Source organism: Mixophyes fleayi, chromosome 5 (genome assembly GCF_038048845.1).
Source record: "Mixophyes fleayi isolate aMixFle1 chromosome 5, aMixFle1.hap1, whole genome shotgun sequence".
Classification (NCBI taxonomy): Eukaryota; Metazoa; Chordata; class Amphibia; order Anura; family Limnodynastidae; genus Mixophyes; species Mixophyes fleayi.
Window position 1 is genome coordinate 192506411 of NC_134406.1, and position 16829 is coordinate 192523239.

Consider the following 16829-nt stretch of genomic DNA (forward strand, 5'->3'; position numbering starts at 1 on the left):
ATATTCAAAAAGAAACAAAAAAGAATGTGTATAATCAGGGCACTCCAAAACAAATAAACAGATAAAGAAGCTTTTGTAGTTTGCATTTCTTTCTGGTTCATTTCTCCTTTTTTGCTCTCTTGCAGCACTTAAAAATTATGTGGCCACTTAGTAGTTATTGTCTGGTGATCATCAGATAATAACACTCTACACCAGTGGTTCCCAAACTTTTGCAGTTCGCGGCACCCTTAGAGTCTCCATCATTTTTTAAGGCACCCCTCCAAAATAATTAAAGAGCAGTCCTGTTTTAGAAGTAGTTGGGTCAAAAAATTGTAATAAGTATTTAGGTCAGGACAAAAATGCTTATTTAGTTGTATGCAAAAATGCCCCCTCTGCATCCAGACACTCTGCCCTCAGGCACTCTGCCCCCTCTGCATCCAGATACACTGCCCTCTCTCACGCTGCCCCCTCTGCCCTCTCTCACGCTGTCCCCCCTCCTCTGCCCTCTCACAGCTCATCTGCTACGCTGTCCCCCTCCTCTGCCCTCTGTCAAGCTGTCCCCCTCCTCTGCCCTCTGTCACGCTGTCCCCCTCCTCTGCCCTCTGTCACGCTGGTCCAGCTCCTCTGCCCTCTGTCAGCTGTCCCCTCCTCTGCCCTCTGTCACGCTGTCCCCCTCCTCTCCCCTTTGTCACGCTGTCCCCCTCCTCTGCCCTGTCACGCTGGTCCAGCTCCTCTGCCAAGCTTTCCCAGCTCATCTGCCCTCTGTCCCCCTCCTCTGCCCTCTGTCACGCTGTCCCCCTCCTCTGCCCTCTGTCACGCTGTCCCAGCTCCTCTGCCCTGTCAAGCTGTCCCAGCTCCTCTGCCCTCTGTCACGCTGTCCCAGCTCCTCTGCCACGCTGTCCCCCTCCAGTCACGCTGTCCCCCTGCTGTCACTCTCCTCTGTCCCCCTGCTGTCACGCTGTCACTTTCCTCTGTCCCCCTACTGTCACGCTGTCACTCTCCTCTGTCCCCCTACTGCCACGCTGTCACTCTCCTCTGTCCCCCTCCTGTCACGCTGTCACTCTCCTCTGTCCCCCTCCTGTCACGCTGTCACTCTCCTCTGTCCCCCTCCTGTCACGCTGTCACTCTCCTCTGTCCCCCTACTGCCACGCTGTCACTCTCCTCTGTCCCCCTCCTGTCACGCTGTCACTCTCCTCTGTCCCCCTCCTGTCACGCTGTCACTCTCCTCTGTCCCCCTCCTGTCACGCTGTCACTCTCCTCTGTCCCCCTCCTGTCACTCTCCTCTGTCACTCTTCTCTGTCCCTCTCCAGTCACGCTGTCACTCTCCTCTGTCCCCCTCCTGTCACGGTGTCACTCTCCTCTGTCCCTCTCTCACTTTGCCCCCTCTGCCGCGCGCCAGCCATAAAACAAACAAACAGAAACACTTACCAATCCGCGCGGCGCCGGGACTCAGCATCCTCCTCTCTCACGCAGCCTGTCACTTATATGACAGCTGCGTGAGAGAGGAGGATGCTGGGTCCCGGCGTCGCGCGGATTGGTAAGTGTTTCTGTTGTTTGTTTTTTTTATGGCTGGCCCGCGGCACCCCTGAGACAGCGCCGCGGCACCCCTGGGAGCCGCCGCGCACAGTTTGGGAACCGCCGCCCTACACTATAGAAAACATTAAGGATCCCAGGATGAGAACAGGGTTTTGTAATGTCTGGATCTCCCCTGCCCCGACTCCAAGAAACTATGGGGATACCCTCTTTTAAATTATGTGCCACCTTAAAAGTTATTGTCTGGTGATCACCAGACAACAACATCCTACACTACAGAAAGCGTTAAGAAGTCCAATTATGTGGAGGGGTTATAATGCCCAAAACTCCGCCATTCTGGCTTCAATTCATTCATTCAATTAGACAGAAACCCATATTACTGCTACACATTTTATGCACTTCATGCAAACTAGAAAAGGGCATTATCATTTTAAAGTACAGATTTGATAATGCTGCTTTTTGCTGTTTTTGCCAAAGCAAGAACCACAAGTATTTCTTGGTGGTGTTTAGAAAACAAACACACATTTGCTTTTAGTCTACTTTCTTGCAATTTCAATAAAAAAACAAAAACAAAAAAAACTATACACTTGTTTTGAACATTTGTGAGCAGACTTTCTTTGCTGTGCCAGGAGATATAAGCAAACTAATGGTATTTTCTGACAATTCAAAGCCTTCTCAAAGTAACAAGGTATAGTTTGTGTGGGTGCTGCATAAATACATTACTGATATTGATGTTGTTGAATGTGACTAGCACAAATTGTTAAAATAGTCTCAACGCAGGGGTGAGAAAAGCCTCGGTGGCAAAAGGGTTAACATTTGTGTTAACAAATGTAATTTTGAGTGCTGTGCTTGTCCAATTACTCCAACTCCAACCTGTTCTATTCACTCATATTGTAGCATAAAAGTTAATAGTACAAAATTACTTAACATTTACATATCCCAAAAAGTCCAAGTATTGGGATCAGGGCACATTGGCTTAATGATTAGCATTTCTGCCTCACAGCACTGGGGTCATGAGTTTGATTGGTCTTACCTGTGTGAAGTTTATATGTTCTCCCTGTGTTTACGTGGGTTTCCTCCCACACTCCAAAAACATAGTAGTCGGTTAATTGGCTGATATTAAAATTGACCTTAGTCTCTCTCGGTCTGTGTGTGAGTGTGTGTGTTAGGGAATTTAGACTGTAAGCTCTGGTGGGACAGGGACTGATGTGAGTGTGTTCTCTGTACAGTGCTGCGGAATTAATGGCGCTATATAAATAAATAGGTAGCAATGAGGATGATGATTGTCAGAGTCTCCCTTTTACAGTAGGTGTAAAGGGCTATAACCTAGACAGACAGAAAGCATTGCCAAGCAGGTAATAAATGTTTAAATTTGAAATGTTAGCAGGTATGGGATGGCTGGAATGCCAGGTTTCATATAACTCTGTGCAGGGGACTTGGGTCTTTGGAACCTTTACAAAAAGAGAAAGACCCTGTTTCTCCTCATTCCCCAGAGCCATAAGGCCCCTTAAAAAACTAGGGTCTTCAACCTCCCCTTTGCTGATGCTAGGAGGTGCTCACTGACATCCCCAACCCCCAGAAAGACAAGAGTCTTTAGACCCACCTCCATAGCAAAGGGTGGGCTCTTTTCTCCCAGAGATCGGCCAAAGCTTTCTTCAGGAAAATAAGGAGGAGGGAGTCTCTGATGACTAGGGAAGAGCATGGCCCATTAGGAACACGCTCACAGCCCATCAAAAAAAGTGACACACAAACATAAAACATAACAAAGTGCTAGGAGCACAAGTGCTAGTGTCAATAAATAAGGTACCTGAAGGCCTCATCTTTACAGCCGGTATGTTTAAAAAATGTTTCTTGCTCAGCCATAAAGCCAGAGGAATTAAATAAAAGTGCTAAAGAAAAAAAAAAGTACTGAGTGTTCCCATTCACCAGTGGCTTTTCAGGCACCCCTGGCTCAGGAGACATTGGGGGCAATATCAACTAGTCTAACGTATGACAAAAAACAGTATGGTCACTGTATAGCTAACAAAAAAAACCAAGAAGGGAAGGTGGGCTGAAAATGTCAACCAGAAGACTTACTAAGGGGAGCTGAACTGGAAGACTGAGAAGCATGGTAGGGACAGAAAGCAGAGACAGCTGTGAATATTATAGATGAATCCTAGCTTGCTAGATTAGACTACAAAAGATACATTAGATAGATTAACGGAAACATTTTTATACTGTTCCAATTTAAAACTTTTTGATAGAAGCATAATTGTTTTGTTATAACATTTTCTGAAATAAATGCAAAAACTAATCTGTTCAAAACATTCTGAAACCTATTGTGTATTTCAACAATGAAATTCTAGAGTCATTTCTTCCAGGCACATCATCGACAATAACATTCAGCATATTCACTTGCAGAGTGGTGGTGATCAGATCAGATCAGATAGAGATGCAATCAAGAACGAATACATTTAAAGTAGATTGGAAAATGAGGTCAGATTAATATCGGATAATATGCTGTATTGTGGGAATTGTTTTTGAGCACTTCAACCATTTCTAAATTGCTAAACACAAACTTTTAAAAAGAACAGAACAAGATAAAACAAAAATGGGCAGATAAAGCTTTGTCAACATAAAGGTGCTATAAACTCAATTGTTGTCTTTTACTGTATTTTGTTCAGGTTAATATGTGTAAAAACCCATAGTTTTTGTTTTTAACCCCTATTCTTACAAGCTTTATGTGTTGAATGAAGCAGTGTTTGCATTAGAAACTAAGATAAGGAAATAATTATAAGTGTTCTTGGGCAAACAAGAATGGAAGGGCAGAGAGTTTTCAGTAGATAGAGACAACTGACATCTAAAACCCAAAAAAAAGGAAAGTATTTCAAATGGATGAGGAACTGCTTTCTGTATCTGTAACTGTTTGGGAAATCTTGCAAAAGGAATATAACAGGATATTCTTCTTTTTTTTTTTTTTTAAACAAATGTTTATTAACAGTCAAAAAAATGTAAAACGTCAGGAATCAAATACAGCTACAAAAAGAAAAAAAATAAACAATTGGAGGGACAGTGTTCAGACTCCATATATGTATAAAAGTTAAGACCGGGAGTTTTCTGTGAGAAAAGGAAGGAAGAAAAAACAAACAAAAGTACTGAAATAGGGAAGAAAGAAAGCTAAAATAGAGGAGAGAAGAAGAGGAAGGAAGAAAGAAGAATGAAGGAAGAAGGGTGGCTTGGCCAAAACCTCCCTGGGAGCATTGGGGGAAAGGGAGAAAAATGGGGAGAAGGGAAAGGAAAGGAGTGGGTGAGGTGAAGGGGGAGCGGTACTGTAAGTAGGACATCCAGGGCTCCCAGACCTTACTGAAGGTTTTAGAGGAGTTGCGTATAAAACTGGTCATGTATTCCATTCGGTGGACTTGCCAAACCCTGGTGATAACAGTGGAGACAGAGAGGGGGAGCGACGTGTTTCCAGTCGGTGGCAATTTGTAAAGGGGCGACAGAGATAATGAGGCGGGCTCGTTTGTTTTGATGTTTAGTGGCTGAAGGGAAACCAAGGGGCAGGAGAAAGAATTTTAAATCAAGGGGGAGGGAAAGTTCAATCCTAGACTCCATCCGGGACTTGACCTTACACCAAAAAGGAGTTAATTTCGACCAATCCCACCATGTGTGTAGAAACAAGCCTGCAACAAAGCATAAATGGCAGCTTCTGTCAGAGGAATCAGACAGCATCTTATGAAGGCGGGTAGGGACATAGTACTAGCAAAAGAGGAGTTTATAGACATTTTCTTTTATCCGTACAAATTTCGGCGAAGGCATTGTGTCTCAATGGTAGTTAGTGGGCGAGAGGTGAGGCGGGACTTGTAGGTAGAATGGAGATTACGAATTTGTAGGTACTGATAAAAGTATTGTGTGGGTAGACCAATTTTCGCTTGAAGATCGGTAAATTGGGGGAATAAAGTGCTGCGAGTGATATTGCTTAAAACGGTTTACCCCAGGGGTGTGCCAGGGGTAGAATGAGGAGGGGAGTAAACCAGGGGGGAACTCCGGAGAATTGAAAAGAAGGATTACTGGAGAAGGGTGCGGGGAGAAACCGTAGAGTCTGGAGGACAAGTCCCAAATAGTCAATGAGTGGGAGACCGTGTGATGGGTCAGGACTGTTTTGGGGTGGCACGCCCTTGGGAGCCAGAGAAGGGAAGTAGTGGTGAGTAAGCCCAGTCCTTTGGTCTCAAGAGTAACCCAAACCCTAGCAGATGTGGAACCGTTCCATAGAACGCACTGAGTGATTTGGGCCGAAAGATAGTATATTTTAAAATCTGAGATGCCTAAAACTAAACCCCTGGAAGACCTTTGGAGAACCCCGAGTCGTATGTGTCGACGTTTGCCCGCCCAAATAAATTTGGATGTTTCGTATTGAAGAAATTTAAAGACATAGGGGGGTATTCGAATAGGGAGGGTTTGGAAGAGATAGAATAGCCTAGGAGGTATATTCATTTTGACCGCAATGAGGCGGCCTATCCAGGAGAAAAATTGGTGAGACCAAGTGGTTAAGTCTGATTTTATTCAAGATTGGGTGTGTGGAAAGTTGGCATGAAAAAGTTGGGAAAGGTTTTTTGTTAGAAAAATGCCTAGGTATTTTATTTTTTGAAGGTTCCAGGTGAATGGAAATGTACAACCTAAAATTAGTTTATCAACTTGTGGGATATAAAAGTCTATGGTCCCAGTTTTGGTTGGATTGATCTTGTAGTCTGAAAAGTGTCCATTAGTGTCTAGTTCAGAAAGTAGGGGAGAAAGGTGGTAAATGCTAATGAGAACATCACCTGCGTACAGAGCGACCTGAATACCCGAGATGGAACCATGTATACTATGCATAACACATTTTAAAATGAATGTGAGACCATCATGAAAAACATGTCATACAGAAACGTCATTCACTTGATGAGTCTAAGTATTTTTCTGAATTAAAGTACATATTATCAACTTATCCTTGTCATTACTTACACATATTAATTTGTGTTATTATCGACATATAATACCATACAGTATTTTATGGTTGATTGTATTGACTGTAATTTACTGGACAATCATTTTTATAATCAGCCACAGAACCTCTGTAATTTACATGTGTCAATTATTAACGTATTGCAGCTTGCTACCCTAGATGTATTCACTGTGTGGCAATAAGACAGCGTAAGAACATAGGTGGACCTAGAAATAATTTACCCCTATGGTGGCTGCATTAGAAAGACACCACTTCAAAGAAAATCCCTTGGGGTCTTCCTGATCCTCCCTCCCCCTTGATTTTCTACAGGGGATTAGAGTCAACATCAACAGTGGAGCATTGAACTTACATACAGACAGAACTGCCAAATTAAATAAAAATAATGCATCACATTCATGAACACTATCCACACTGCAACGGATAATGTGTGTTCAATGAAGTAGGAAAACAAGAAGTTAGAAAAAAGTTCAATATGAAAAATAAGAAATATTAATCAAATATCTTGAGATCTTTCTTAAAGCTTGACATCATTATTTTAGAATATTACAAGATGGCTGCTTCAGATCATCACTGATACTGTAAATTCCGTTTCCTATAAAATAAAAAGTATAAAGATGCTAACTATACAGTGACGACAGGCATATGATAAAGAGGAATGTTTGAAGGATGGACTGCGAGACAGTTTTTGATTCAGATGCTTTTTTGTATTGGCCGAATAACTGTTCAGTCTGAGAGAGACAATGATTACTTATCATCAGTTTACTCTGACATCTATTATAAATTATGTGATTCCTTTCTGGTAAATGAAGGTTATAGGTTACAATCGCACTATGATATGGAATAGATAGGTACAGAATACCAGCATCTTTTTCAGAATTTGGAGAGTCTACCCTAAAATTACCCGTCTTTCCCACTCTTAAATAGTTAGCGCAATATATATAGATTATAGAAATGTTGTGTAGCGAATGATAGACTTTATACCTGATCAGGTCACTGGGCTTTTTAAAGCTCTTGGGACAGTAAGTACAGCAGTTGGCAAACTTAGGCTCCGTTTCCATCTCAGCCTGTTTATCTTTAATTTCACTTATACGATCTTTTTCTGCTGCTGATTGGACCAGCACCTTCTCAGAGATAGTGGCTCCTTCTCTCGGTCGAATCTTTGCAAGCTCAGCTGTCTCCTCTTCAGTGAAAGTGATGACCCCGTGGCGGGACTTCCGTGATGCAGCTCTTTCAGCATTTTCATCCTCTTCATCAAGACCCACATCTCCTATAAAAACAGCTAGCTTCATTATAATTGTTTTCAAAATGTATAGTAAGCTATACAACAAATATACAACATAACTTTCATAAAGCAGAATAACAATACAAACTAACTTTCTTTTTATATCCTGGTATTTTCTCTTTTTATTATAGAAGCTGTTTACCTCAACCCATATTTAACATTCACCCCCCTCACATCCCTTCTGTGCAAGACTATTGTGTAAGGAGTTCACTGACCACTCAGTAGGAAAATAAGCAATTAAAAGCAGCTTGGGGTAGGAAGGCCTTGTTCAGATAGCGTGTACAGTACATTTTATTAATAAGCATCACAACATGGTCTGTCCAGGTGAAAACCTGCACCCTTAAGCTGGAGTTACTCCTAACTCTTAACTCTAAAGGAGGTCAAATATGTTCATACTCAAAAAGACTAATTAGTTCAGTACTAGAAAATAGAACCCACATTATCCACCAATAAAATCACAACGGTGTCTATAATACATAAGGATTTCACTCTTTTTTTTTTTTTGATAAATAATGTTTTTTGGGATGAGTTAAAGTGCCTACTCAAACAATGATTTTTTTGCTTACAATGTGATGTTGAATGAGAGCTTACAATTATCACACAAAAGATCTTTAGCAAAAGATTATACAGAAATATTATTTATCAGGTTTGAACGTTTTGATGGTCAAGCACTTGAAAACAAATTGAATGATTGATTTAGCATTTACTGCGCATGTTCACTATATGAAGTTTTTCACATTTAGACAATCAACAAATCATTCGACTGCATGCTTTTGAAAAAAATCTTTGTATTAAAATTCATAGAATAATGGACCCCAGGTCAATCAAACAGGGCCGTCCATAAGAATTATGGGCCGCCTGACAAGTTTTGTTTCTGGTCCCACCTCTTCTTAAGAGATATGTCAACTTACTTATAAAACTTTAAGCTAAGGATCAAATGTCATGCAATCTATGACTCTATAATCCACATGCAGATTTGGGTCAAAAAGTCATGTGGTTAATATCAAAGATTCAGAGTTCCCTTAGCGGCGCAGTGAGCTTGAGAAAGGACAACACTGTGCGGCACTCCCAGCACTAAAACATGCACAAAACAAAATGATTCAATTTATAGAGATGTAACATAATAAATACGTTGAAGCCCAGATAACATATTTGTTAGATATTCACAACAATATTTAAGAAAGATGTCTGACTTTAGGAGGCCCAGTTCATCTCATACTTAAATATTGTATTACAGATGCATTTATTTAACTTCAGACACTTTGGATGTTTGTTATAATCTGGCCTATATTCGCTAATCTGATCTTTGTTGATTTGATAATTGATGGGAGGATTGATTATTTTGTTATGAAAGCTTTTAAATTTCTAAAGACAGCTTTTGAAATGAAATAATTCCATCCTATTTGTCAATGTGTAGATCTAAATGTACTATTTTAGTACAGTGTAATCCATAACATTTTCATATCATTTTCCTTCTATAATGAATGTACAATGCTAAATCACTTAGTTAAGAATTCCAATGACATAACTTTCACAAATGCACATGCCTTTCTTAGCCGTATTGTACTGTGACCTCCTATATATAAAGTGTATGATGTTGAAAAGAAAATTATGCTTTTCAGACAACATAGGTGCCTTGTACACAGTACAGAGGAGAGCACAAAGCTGGGCTTTGTTGGTTTATCAAAAATGTCATGCTTCTAAAAATACAACACACAGCATAAGTTTTGTTCTGCTGATTGACAAACTAATTTCTGAGAGATTGTCTACTTATCAATGTGAGTGGAAGCTGCTTTATTGCTTAGAGTGCTGAGAAACAATTAACTAAAATCTTCCAATTTGTAAGCACAGCCCTATGCCTAAATGATAATCTCTCTCTGTTTCCTATTACCATGTCATAACCTTGAGACATTAGAGTAACTATGTTTTAGTCACCATCAGATCTATAGAAAAATAATGCTTTCAAAACAAGAGTTTTCATGTTACTATGCCTATATGTATTTTTAGCTTTGCACAATGTTATATCAAGATCATCAATCACAACAATATAATCTCCTGAGACTTAATGGTCAGTGATTCAGTAAAATTCTGCTAAAGTGAAATTTATTGCCTTAGTGACTGGTGATGATCAGAATATAATTGGCTAAGCATAATTCTTACCGTCTTCTCTTGTGGTCCCATCACTATCTGACACAAGGGCTGGAGGGGTATTCTGGTGCTTCTTCATGTGCTTCTTACAGTGTACTGTAGTCCTGAAGGTCTCATCACAGAAAGGGCACTTATAGGGCTTCATACTTATGTGTGTAGACATATGCCTGGTCAAGCTACCATTTGTAGTAAAGGCAGCGTTACAGATGGTGCAGCTGTAAGCTTTAACCCCTGGAGTGGACACAGAAATGGAGGTTATACAGAAGGGTACACAAGTTAATGTCTTTCAATGACTTACTAACTGTGATCTAGTTTACTTTCCAACGCTGGTACCACTCATATTTTGGACCTATGTATATATATAGTAATACTATGATTGTTGCTAAATGAATTCTAAGCAATATATTAAATATCACATTTTACCATACCATTCAAAATCTTTATGCACATTGTCTTCTTTGATTTGCTTAAAATAAACAGTCCCCAAAATCTGTTTTTTGGCTTCCTATCACCTAAGTGTATATGATGCTGACTGTTAATAAACACATTCATAAAGTTAGGATTATTCAAATATGGGTGCATGCTTGTTTGTTTTTAAAAAAGTATCAACCCCTTTACATAAGACTTTTATTTCTTATTGGGCAATGTATTTGTACAAGTTCTTTTTAAAGTGGTTGTTCCCCTTCTTGACTTTAACATATTGATTTGTAAATGGCTTCATGCAACTTTTACTAAATGCATTGCTTTATAAATCCAGGCATCGGTAGTGTTGTTGCTGGCTCACGCTACCGCCAGATGGGGCTACAAAATGGTGAGTGTAGATGGCGATTTCTTCAAAAAGTTACAACACTTAAAAAAAAAAAAATGTTTAAAATCGTTTGGCTGCTCTAAAAATACATTAGTGCAGAAATAGCAGAAAGCACATCATAAATTACATAAGTTATCACATTTCCAGCACCAACAAGCAATCAAAAGGACTGAATGCATTAATCTGTAAAATATTCTATAATTCACTGGCTGCCAGTAACATAGAGAGATAATAAAATAAATACATATAAATGAAAGCAGTGACACATAAACAAATGTGTAATTCAAATAATGTCCAATGTCTTCCAGTAATATATACACCACAGAAGACTAGTCACATTTTTTACAAATATAAAAGCAGCCCCAATGCCACAGCATTCAGAGTGAACCAATGGTGCACAAAGAAATTATAATAATCTTTCAAATATAAAGTATATTTCTCAACAAGTTAGCTGCAATATTTATACTTTTAAAAACAGTCCAAGTGGCAAAAGGCATATAAATTATGTTTCAGAAATATTTAATTCCACATAGAAAAGGTTTGTATGTATCGGGTTTGATTAATTAAGGAATGCAAATCTGGTTAGAAGGCGTACTTTATGTTTTTCAGTTTGCGCATCCACAAACCTGTAACACACCTTAAAGAACGCAATTCATGTTCACACGTAAATGACACTTCTGACAGCCTACTATTTCATAAGCGGAAAGGGGGAGGGTATGGGCGTAGGCATTGTATGGTAAGGGCATGCCAAAGTTGAGCGCACGCAGCAACGTCCCATTCAAGCTTCGGGCATCTCTAAGATACTTGTTTTTCAGCAGTATCACTTGTACCATCAACAGGGCAGGTGGAAGTGGCGGGTGATAGAGATGACGAACGTGTATGCATGCCAGGAGGAACGGTAAGGATTCATTTTATATACAGTTCGCATTCAGAACATCTCGATACATGTATTTGGTGGAGAAAGAAAGTTTTTTGGGGGGTTGTTTTTCAATGTCTTATCATTAATAATTATATCATTAACAGGTGATAATAATAGAATACTTTTCTTTCTGTGCGTTCTGCTGGGTCATTATATTGCTCATATGTATTATTCGAATCCTGCAGTGTGCTGTCTCTGCCTCAATACGGCAAGTGCAGTATACGCAGAACGTACCTACATACATACTTTCTTCAGATCCCTTGTAGTTGAACACAGACATGCGGATGCCCAAATTATGTGTGGTTTTTTTTTTTTTTAAAAAAAAAAAGCACAATACATTTGTTTTGTGTGCTTAATAAATCAGGCCCATAATCTCTATAACTAATGGCATGTTAATGATTAGAGTAGATTCTAATTAATGTCCGTCGCTGACCAGAACTATAGTAGTAATAATCTCTGATAAACACTGCTGTGGTTATAGCTTCCATTGACTTATTCATTTTATTTAACCGCCTAATGCAATAATTAAATGTATTATTTGGTGAGATCATACATTTATGTCTTAGGGCACTACAATGATGATTGTTTGAACATTTTAAATAAAATATAATCACAAAGCAATGTAGTAGGTATGTAGGCAACAAAAATAAGTTTGTATGTTTGTTTGTTGAAGACTATGCACTCTATAAGTACCATGATTTTTTACCTGTATGAGTCTTTTCATGTGACTTGAGTACCCCAGATGATACAAAACCACGGCCACACATGGAGCACTTATATGGTTTTTCTCCAGTGTGTGACCGAACATGTTGCTTCAAATGACTGGACTTCTTAAAACCTTTATTGCAGTACTCACATCTACGATCAAAATAAAGCATGTGTTGTAAGTATTTTGTCATGGATAAACAGTCACATTAAGCTTAAATAAAACTACTAGCAGTGTTGTAATCACAAAGTTATATGCTTGTTTCACTAATACAGTATTGTGTTATTGCGCAGTACAGAATTAGATCACTTTTGATTTTGCTATTGAGAAGTCCTAGACAAGACTAAGGTGCCATAAATTATACATATTAGGAATACAACAATGTTAGTCTTATTTCGCATCTATGTTAGTTACTAGCCTGTAGGCACGTCTGCTTTGATCCTCCGTAGACTCTAGAAATTGGGAGCGCTGCGTTTGAAGTTCAATTTCTTCCTGTGCCTCCTCCTGAATTAAGCGAGCAGTCTAGCAACAAAAATAAAAAAGATCTGGTACTCAATACATGTCTTGTGATCTATACCTAAGATTACCAAAAAGTGGTGAATGCCAGATGTGTACAATGGTCAAAAAGACAATAGTCAATTAAATTGGGTCAGAAAGAAAATTCAATACCTTTGCGTAAAATGGCTCAACATGAAAAACTGTGGCGTTACTGATTAAATGTGGCTGCAGAGGACAAGGCTGAACATAACAATTTATTTTACTTCCAAAGAAATATAATGGACTTTGATGGCAACGATAAACACTTACTTCACATATCATTACTTTGACCAAACACATCACAATAGTTCAACATGTCGCCACAATGTATTATTCAATACAGTTGCACACAGCATGAAGTTTCCATATCTGAACTTTCATTTGCACTGATTGGAATTATTACAATCTTGAGAATTCCACAATATTTAACGGTTGCTTATATCAGTTACCGTATAGAAAACTATGACAATACTAATATACCATTGTTGGTGATATTGTATGGTAAATTGGTTAATCACTTTGATTTGCCTTAATAAACAGTGAATCATATCTTGTAATTACATCCTGTCATTTTCATTTTTTTTCGCTAACTGCACAAACATACTACAATCTAATCAATGACTTTATATTATTAAAATTGTGCTACCAAAGCTGTCAGCAAGTTAGTTTTCAAGGAAATTTTGGGCGGACATTAGTAGTGTATATCTGGTTGGCACCTCCATAAGTGTTGGCTGTTGGTAGCTTGTGGAGAGAGCTTGAGACTCTAAGGTACTGGAATCCTGTAACTGCTGCACAGCTGGGAATGGTGTTTGCTGGTTAAACCCATCAGTCACAGCAAAGCCTAGAGAAATTACATCATCAAAACCAGACACTAAATAAAAAAGTATACATAAAACAAAAATATTTTTTGGGGGTAAACTGCCTACCTTGTGGAAGCCCCTGCTGATCGAATGCTTGTGGTGGCAAGACCTGGGGATCATATTGGCCTATGTTCTCTTGCAGGGCATGTTGGGAAGTCACAAACCTATCTAAAAAAAGGCATAAACATTTGTTGGGAAAAACATTTAAAAAAGGAAGATATAACAGACTCACTGACTCCAATTCTCAGAGGTGACAATTCCTGATGAATTGTGCTTGTGACACCAAAGGAAAAAGTTTGTTAGCATAGAATTAGCCTGCTGTCAGCACCCCTAACAAGTTGCTTATGTATTTATATGGAATATAAAAGCTTCAAAACACACTTCTTCCTATTTGAGAAATCATTCTGTGCCAATTTAAACTCAGGGACAGAAAATGTATATTTTGTGAAAATTCTAAATAACTGCTATGCAGAGTACATACAGTAATCACGTATCATCCGGAATGAGACTTTCTAATGTCTTAACAATATCTAATTTCATATACAAATGCGAGGGAAGTTATGAGGGAATCATGTCTCTGCGTATGTTATAAGAGGGAGGAGAAAACATTGCATTACAATTAACTATACCACCCATCTGTCCCGATTTTAGCTGGACAGTCCTCTTTTACAGGGCTTGAAAGGTGCAAATCTGGTTGAAAATGTTGGGGTGCTTGTGTGAATCAGGGGCATTGTTTGCAAAGGACAGGGGTTTCCATAAACTCAATGTTAAATAAATGAATAAAAAAGACAAAAAACAATGAAAATACATAGGCCCTTAGTGTTACATTTTTTAAAACAGCTTAACTGGTACAGGCTAAGGATACAGAGGGAACATAATATAAAAGGAAGCATAGCTGACAAATCCCAGGAGCCAGTTTTCTTGGCAACTAACAATTCTGTTTTGGTGCCAAGATATTTATGTATTTGAATGGGAACACATCTTCTCTGGCTCCTTGAAATGTCTGGCTTATAGGTTTTCATGACTGACACATGAATTCTACATAATATAGGCCTCTGACAGCAGACAACTTTATATCGTCTCTTGATTGTGTTAAGGATTTACCTTCATCAGTTTCCAGGGGTTGATCAGCGAGTGCCTGCTCCAGTGCAGGGGAGACTGTACCCATATCTGGCTGTGGGCTTAGCTGTAAGATAGCTTCTTCCTGTGTGGCTACAGGGCTTGGCTGATGGAGACCGGCCCCATCTATTTCTACCTGTATTTGATTACACACATGGATTTGATCTGCTGTGGCTTCTTCTGGAGGTGCGGGTTGGTGTTGCTGGAGCTGGTGTGCAACTTCAAATCTATAAGAAAGGAAGAATGTCAGCAAGGCCATCTGCCATGACTAGCATTGTGAGACACCAGTTTATTTTCAGCACTGCGAACTTTTAAATTACTGTATGTTGCAAATAATTTTCTTGAATATGCACATGGACACATAAGATTATTGTAAACAGATTTTTTTTTTATTTTTTACTGAAGAATATAAACGCACCCATATTAACAATAATTCAGACACAAGGCATAAACACCAGCTAACTATACACAGTGTTAGATAGAATTCTTTAGTAAACACTAGTGTAATTCGGCTGATGTTGTACTTTGGGGGCACAGTTCTCTTACACACAAATATTACACTGCACACAGGTTTTTCAGTACTAAAGTGTCACTGTTTTGCTGCTTCAACTGTTTGATTTCTGCAATCCACAGATGAATAGAAACAAGGACACATGAGCAGTGAAATTACTATATTATTATTATCCTTTATTTATAAGGCACCACAAGATTTCTGCAGCGCTGTACAGAATACAAACAGTAGACCATACAGGGTAAAACAGTACAGAACAAAAACGAGAAAAACCAAGACTCCAATAGCTCCAAGCATAGCTAGTACAATAAAGTTGCAGGAGAAGACATGGTATAGAGACAGGAGGGAAGAGGACTCTGCTCGTAAGAGTTTACATACTAAAGGGAGGGGAAACAGACAGCAGGCACAAGAGGAGTCAAAGGAGGGGATCAAGCACACGAGGAGCGCATACATTGGCCGAACGCAGGGAACAGGCAGGAGTGCGAATGGAGAGGAAATTAGAAATATAAGTTGCAGAAGAGTGGGATAGGGTCTTGTAAGTGAGGGTGAGCAGTTTGAAAAGGATTCTGTAGGGGAAAAGGAGCCAGTGCAAGGCAAGGCAGAGAGGGGAGGCAGAGGAAGAGCGGCGTGAAAGGAAGATATATATTATATTAGCTTTTATGTAGTAGTAGTAATAATAATAATAATAAAAAATAATTAGTTCCAAGATCACACAAACGTCAGCTCCAGCATAACAAATAAACTAAAACTCCAGATTGGCTTTGATATAGTAATGACCAAGGCATGCGAGTAAAGACATGAAGAAGCATGCTATTCAGCATGAAACTGGTTCTTAGTCGCACTCTCTTATTAAGAAGCACTATTTGCATAAAAACAGTGGGACTGCAGTCCTTACTAGCATGCTCTGAAACTGATCGAGTCTACAGATGTCCTTACTCACATGCCCTGATCTCTTACTAAATCAAAGCCATTCTAAAGATACAGTTTAGTGGTTATCCAGGAGCTGACTTATGCTTGATTTCAGAGCTAATTGTTCCTAATTTGAATTAAAGTTTGTTATTACACTTTTACATTAAGAGCTACAAAAAAAAAGGTTCAAAACATATATACATAAAAGCTGCATTTCAAATCACAACAACCGTCTAACCTCTATGCCGGATTGAGCACAGCATACTTAAGATGACTGCTCAATGTATATAAACTCCAGAAAACACTGAAGCTCAGAGCATTGTACACAGGTGAATGCAATTCTACTAAACCAAGAAACCAGGCAGACACATGAAAGAGAGAACAAGAAAGTAAGTAATAGGGTCAGGAATTTTAGATCCAAAAGGAACAAGTGGAAAGTTTTTCTTTAATAGGTATTATTTGCAGCCAGGCATGCGAATTTGTATTCTGTACAAATTAAATATTAATTTTAGTCAAGTACTACACCCTCTACAACCT

General features: G+C 39.1%; 1 protein-coding gene across 4 annotated transcripts in view; it reads right to left on the reverse strand.

Moving 5' to 3' along the window:
- The window catches only part of ZNF236 (zinc finger protein 236), a 139699-nt gene that overhangs the window by 53566 nt on the left and 69304 nt on the right, over nt 1–16829 (reverse strand). For all 4 annotated transcript variants that reach the window (XM_075213212.1, XM_075213211.1, XM_075213213.1 and 1 more), the window contains exons 15-21: nt 14858–15099; nt 13820–13921; nt 13610–13734; nt 12775–12878; nt 12357–12508; nt 9936–10154; nt 7475–7760 (exon numbers count right to left, since the gene is read on the reverse strand). In XM_075213212.1, coding sequence (XP_075069313.1) covers nt 7475–7760; nt 9936–10154; nt 12357–12508; nt 12775–12878; nt 13610–13734; nt 13820–13921; nt 14858–15099 — 1230 coding nt within the window. The remainder of the gene's footprint in view (nt 1–7474; nt 7761–9935; nt 10155–12356; nt 12509–12774; nt 12879–13609; nt 13735–13819; nt 13922–14857; nt 15100–16829) is intronic.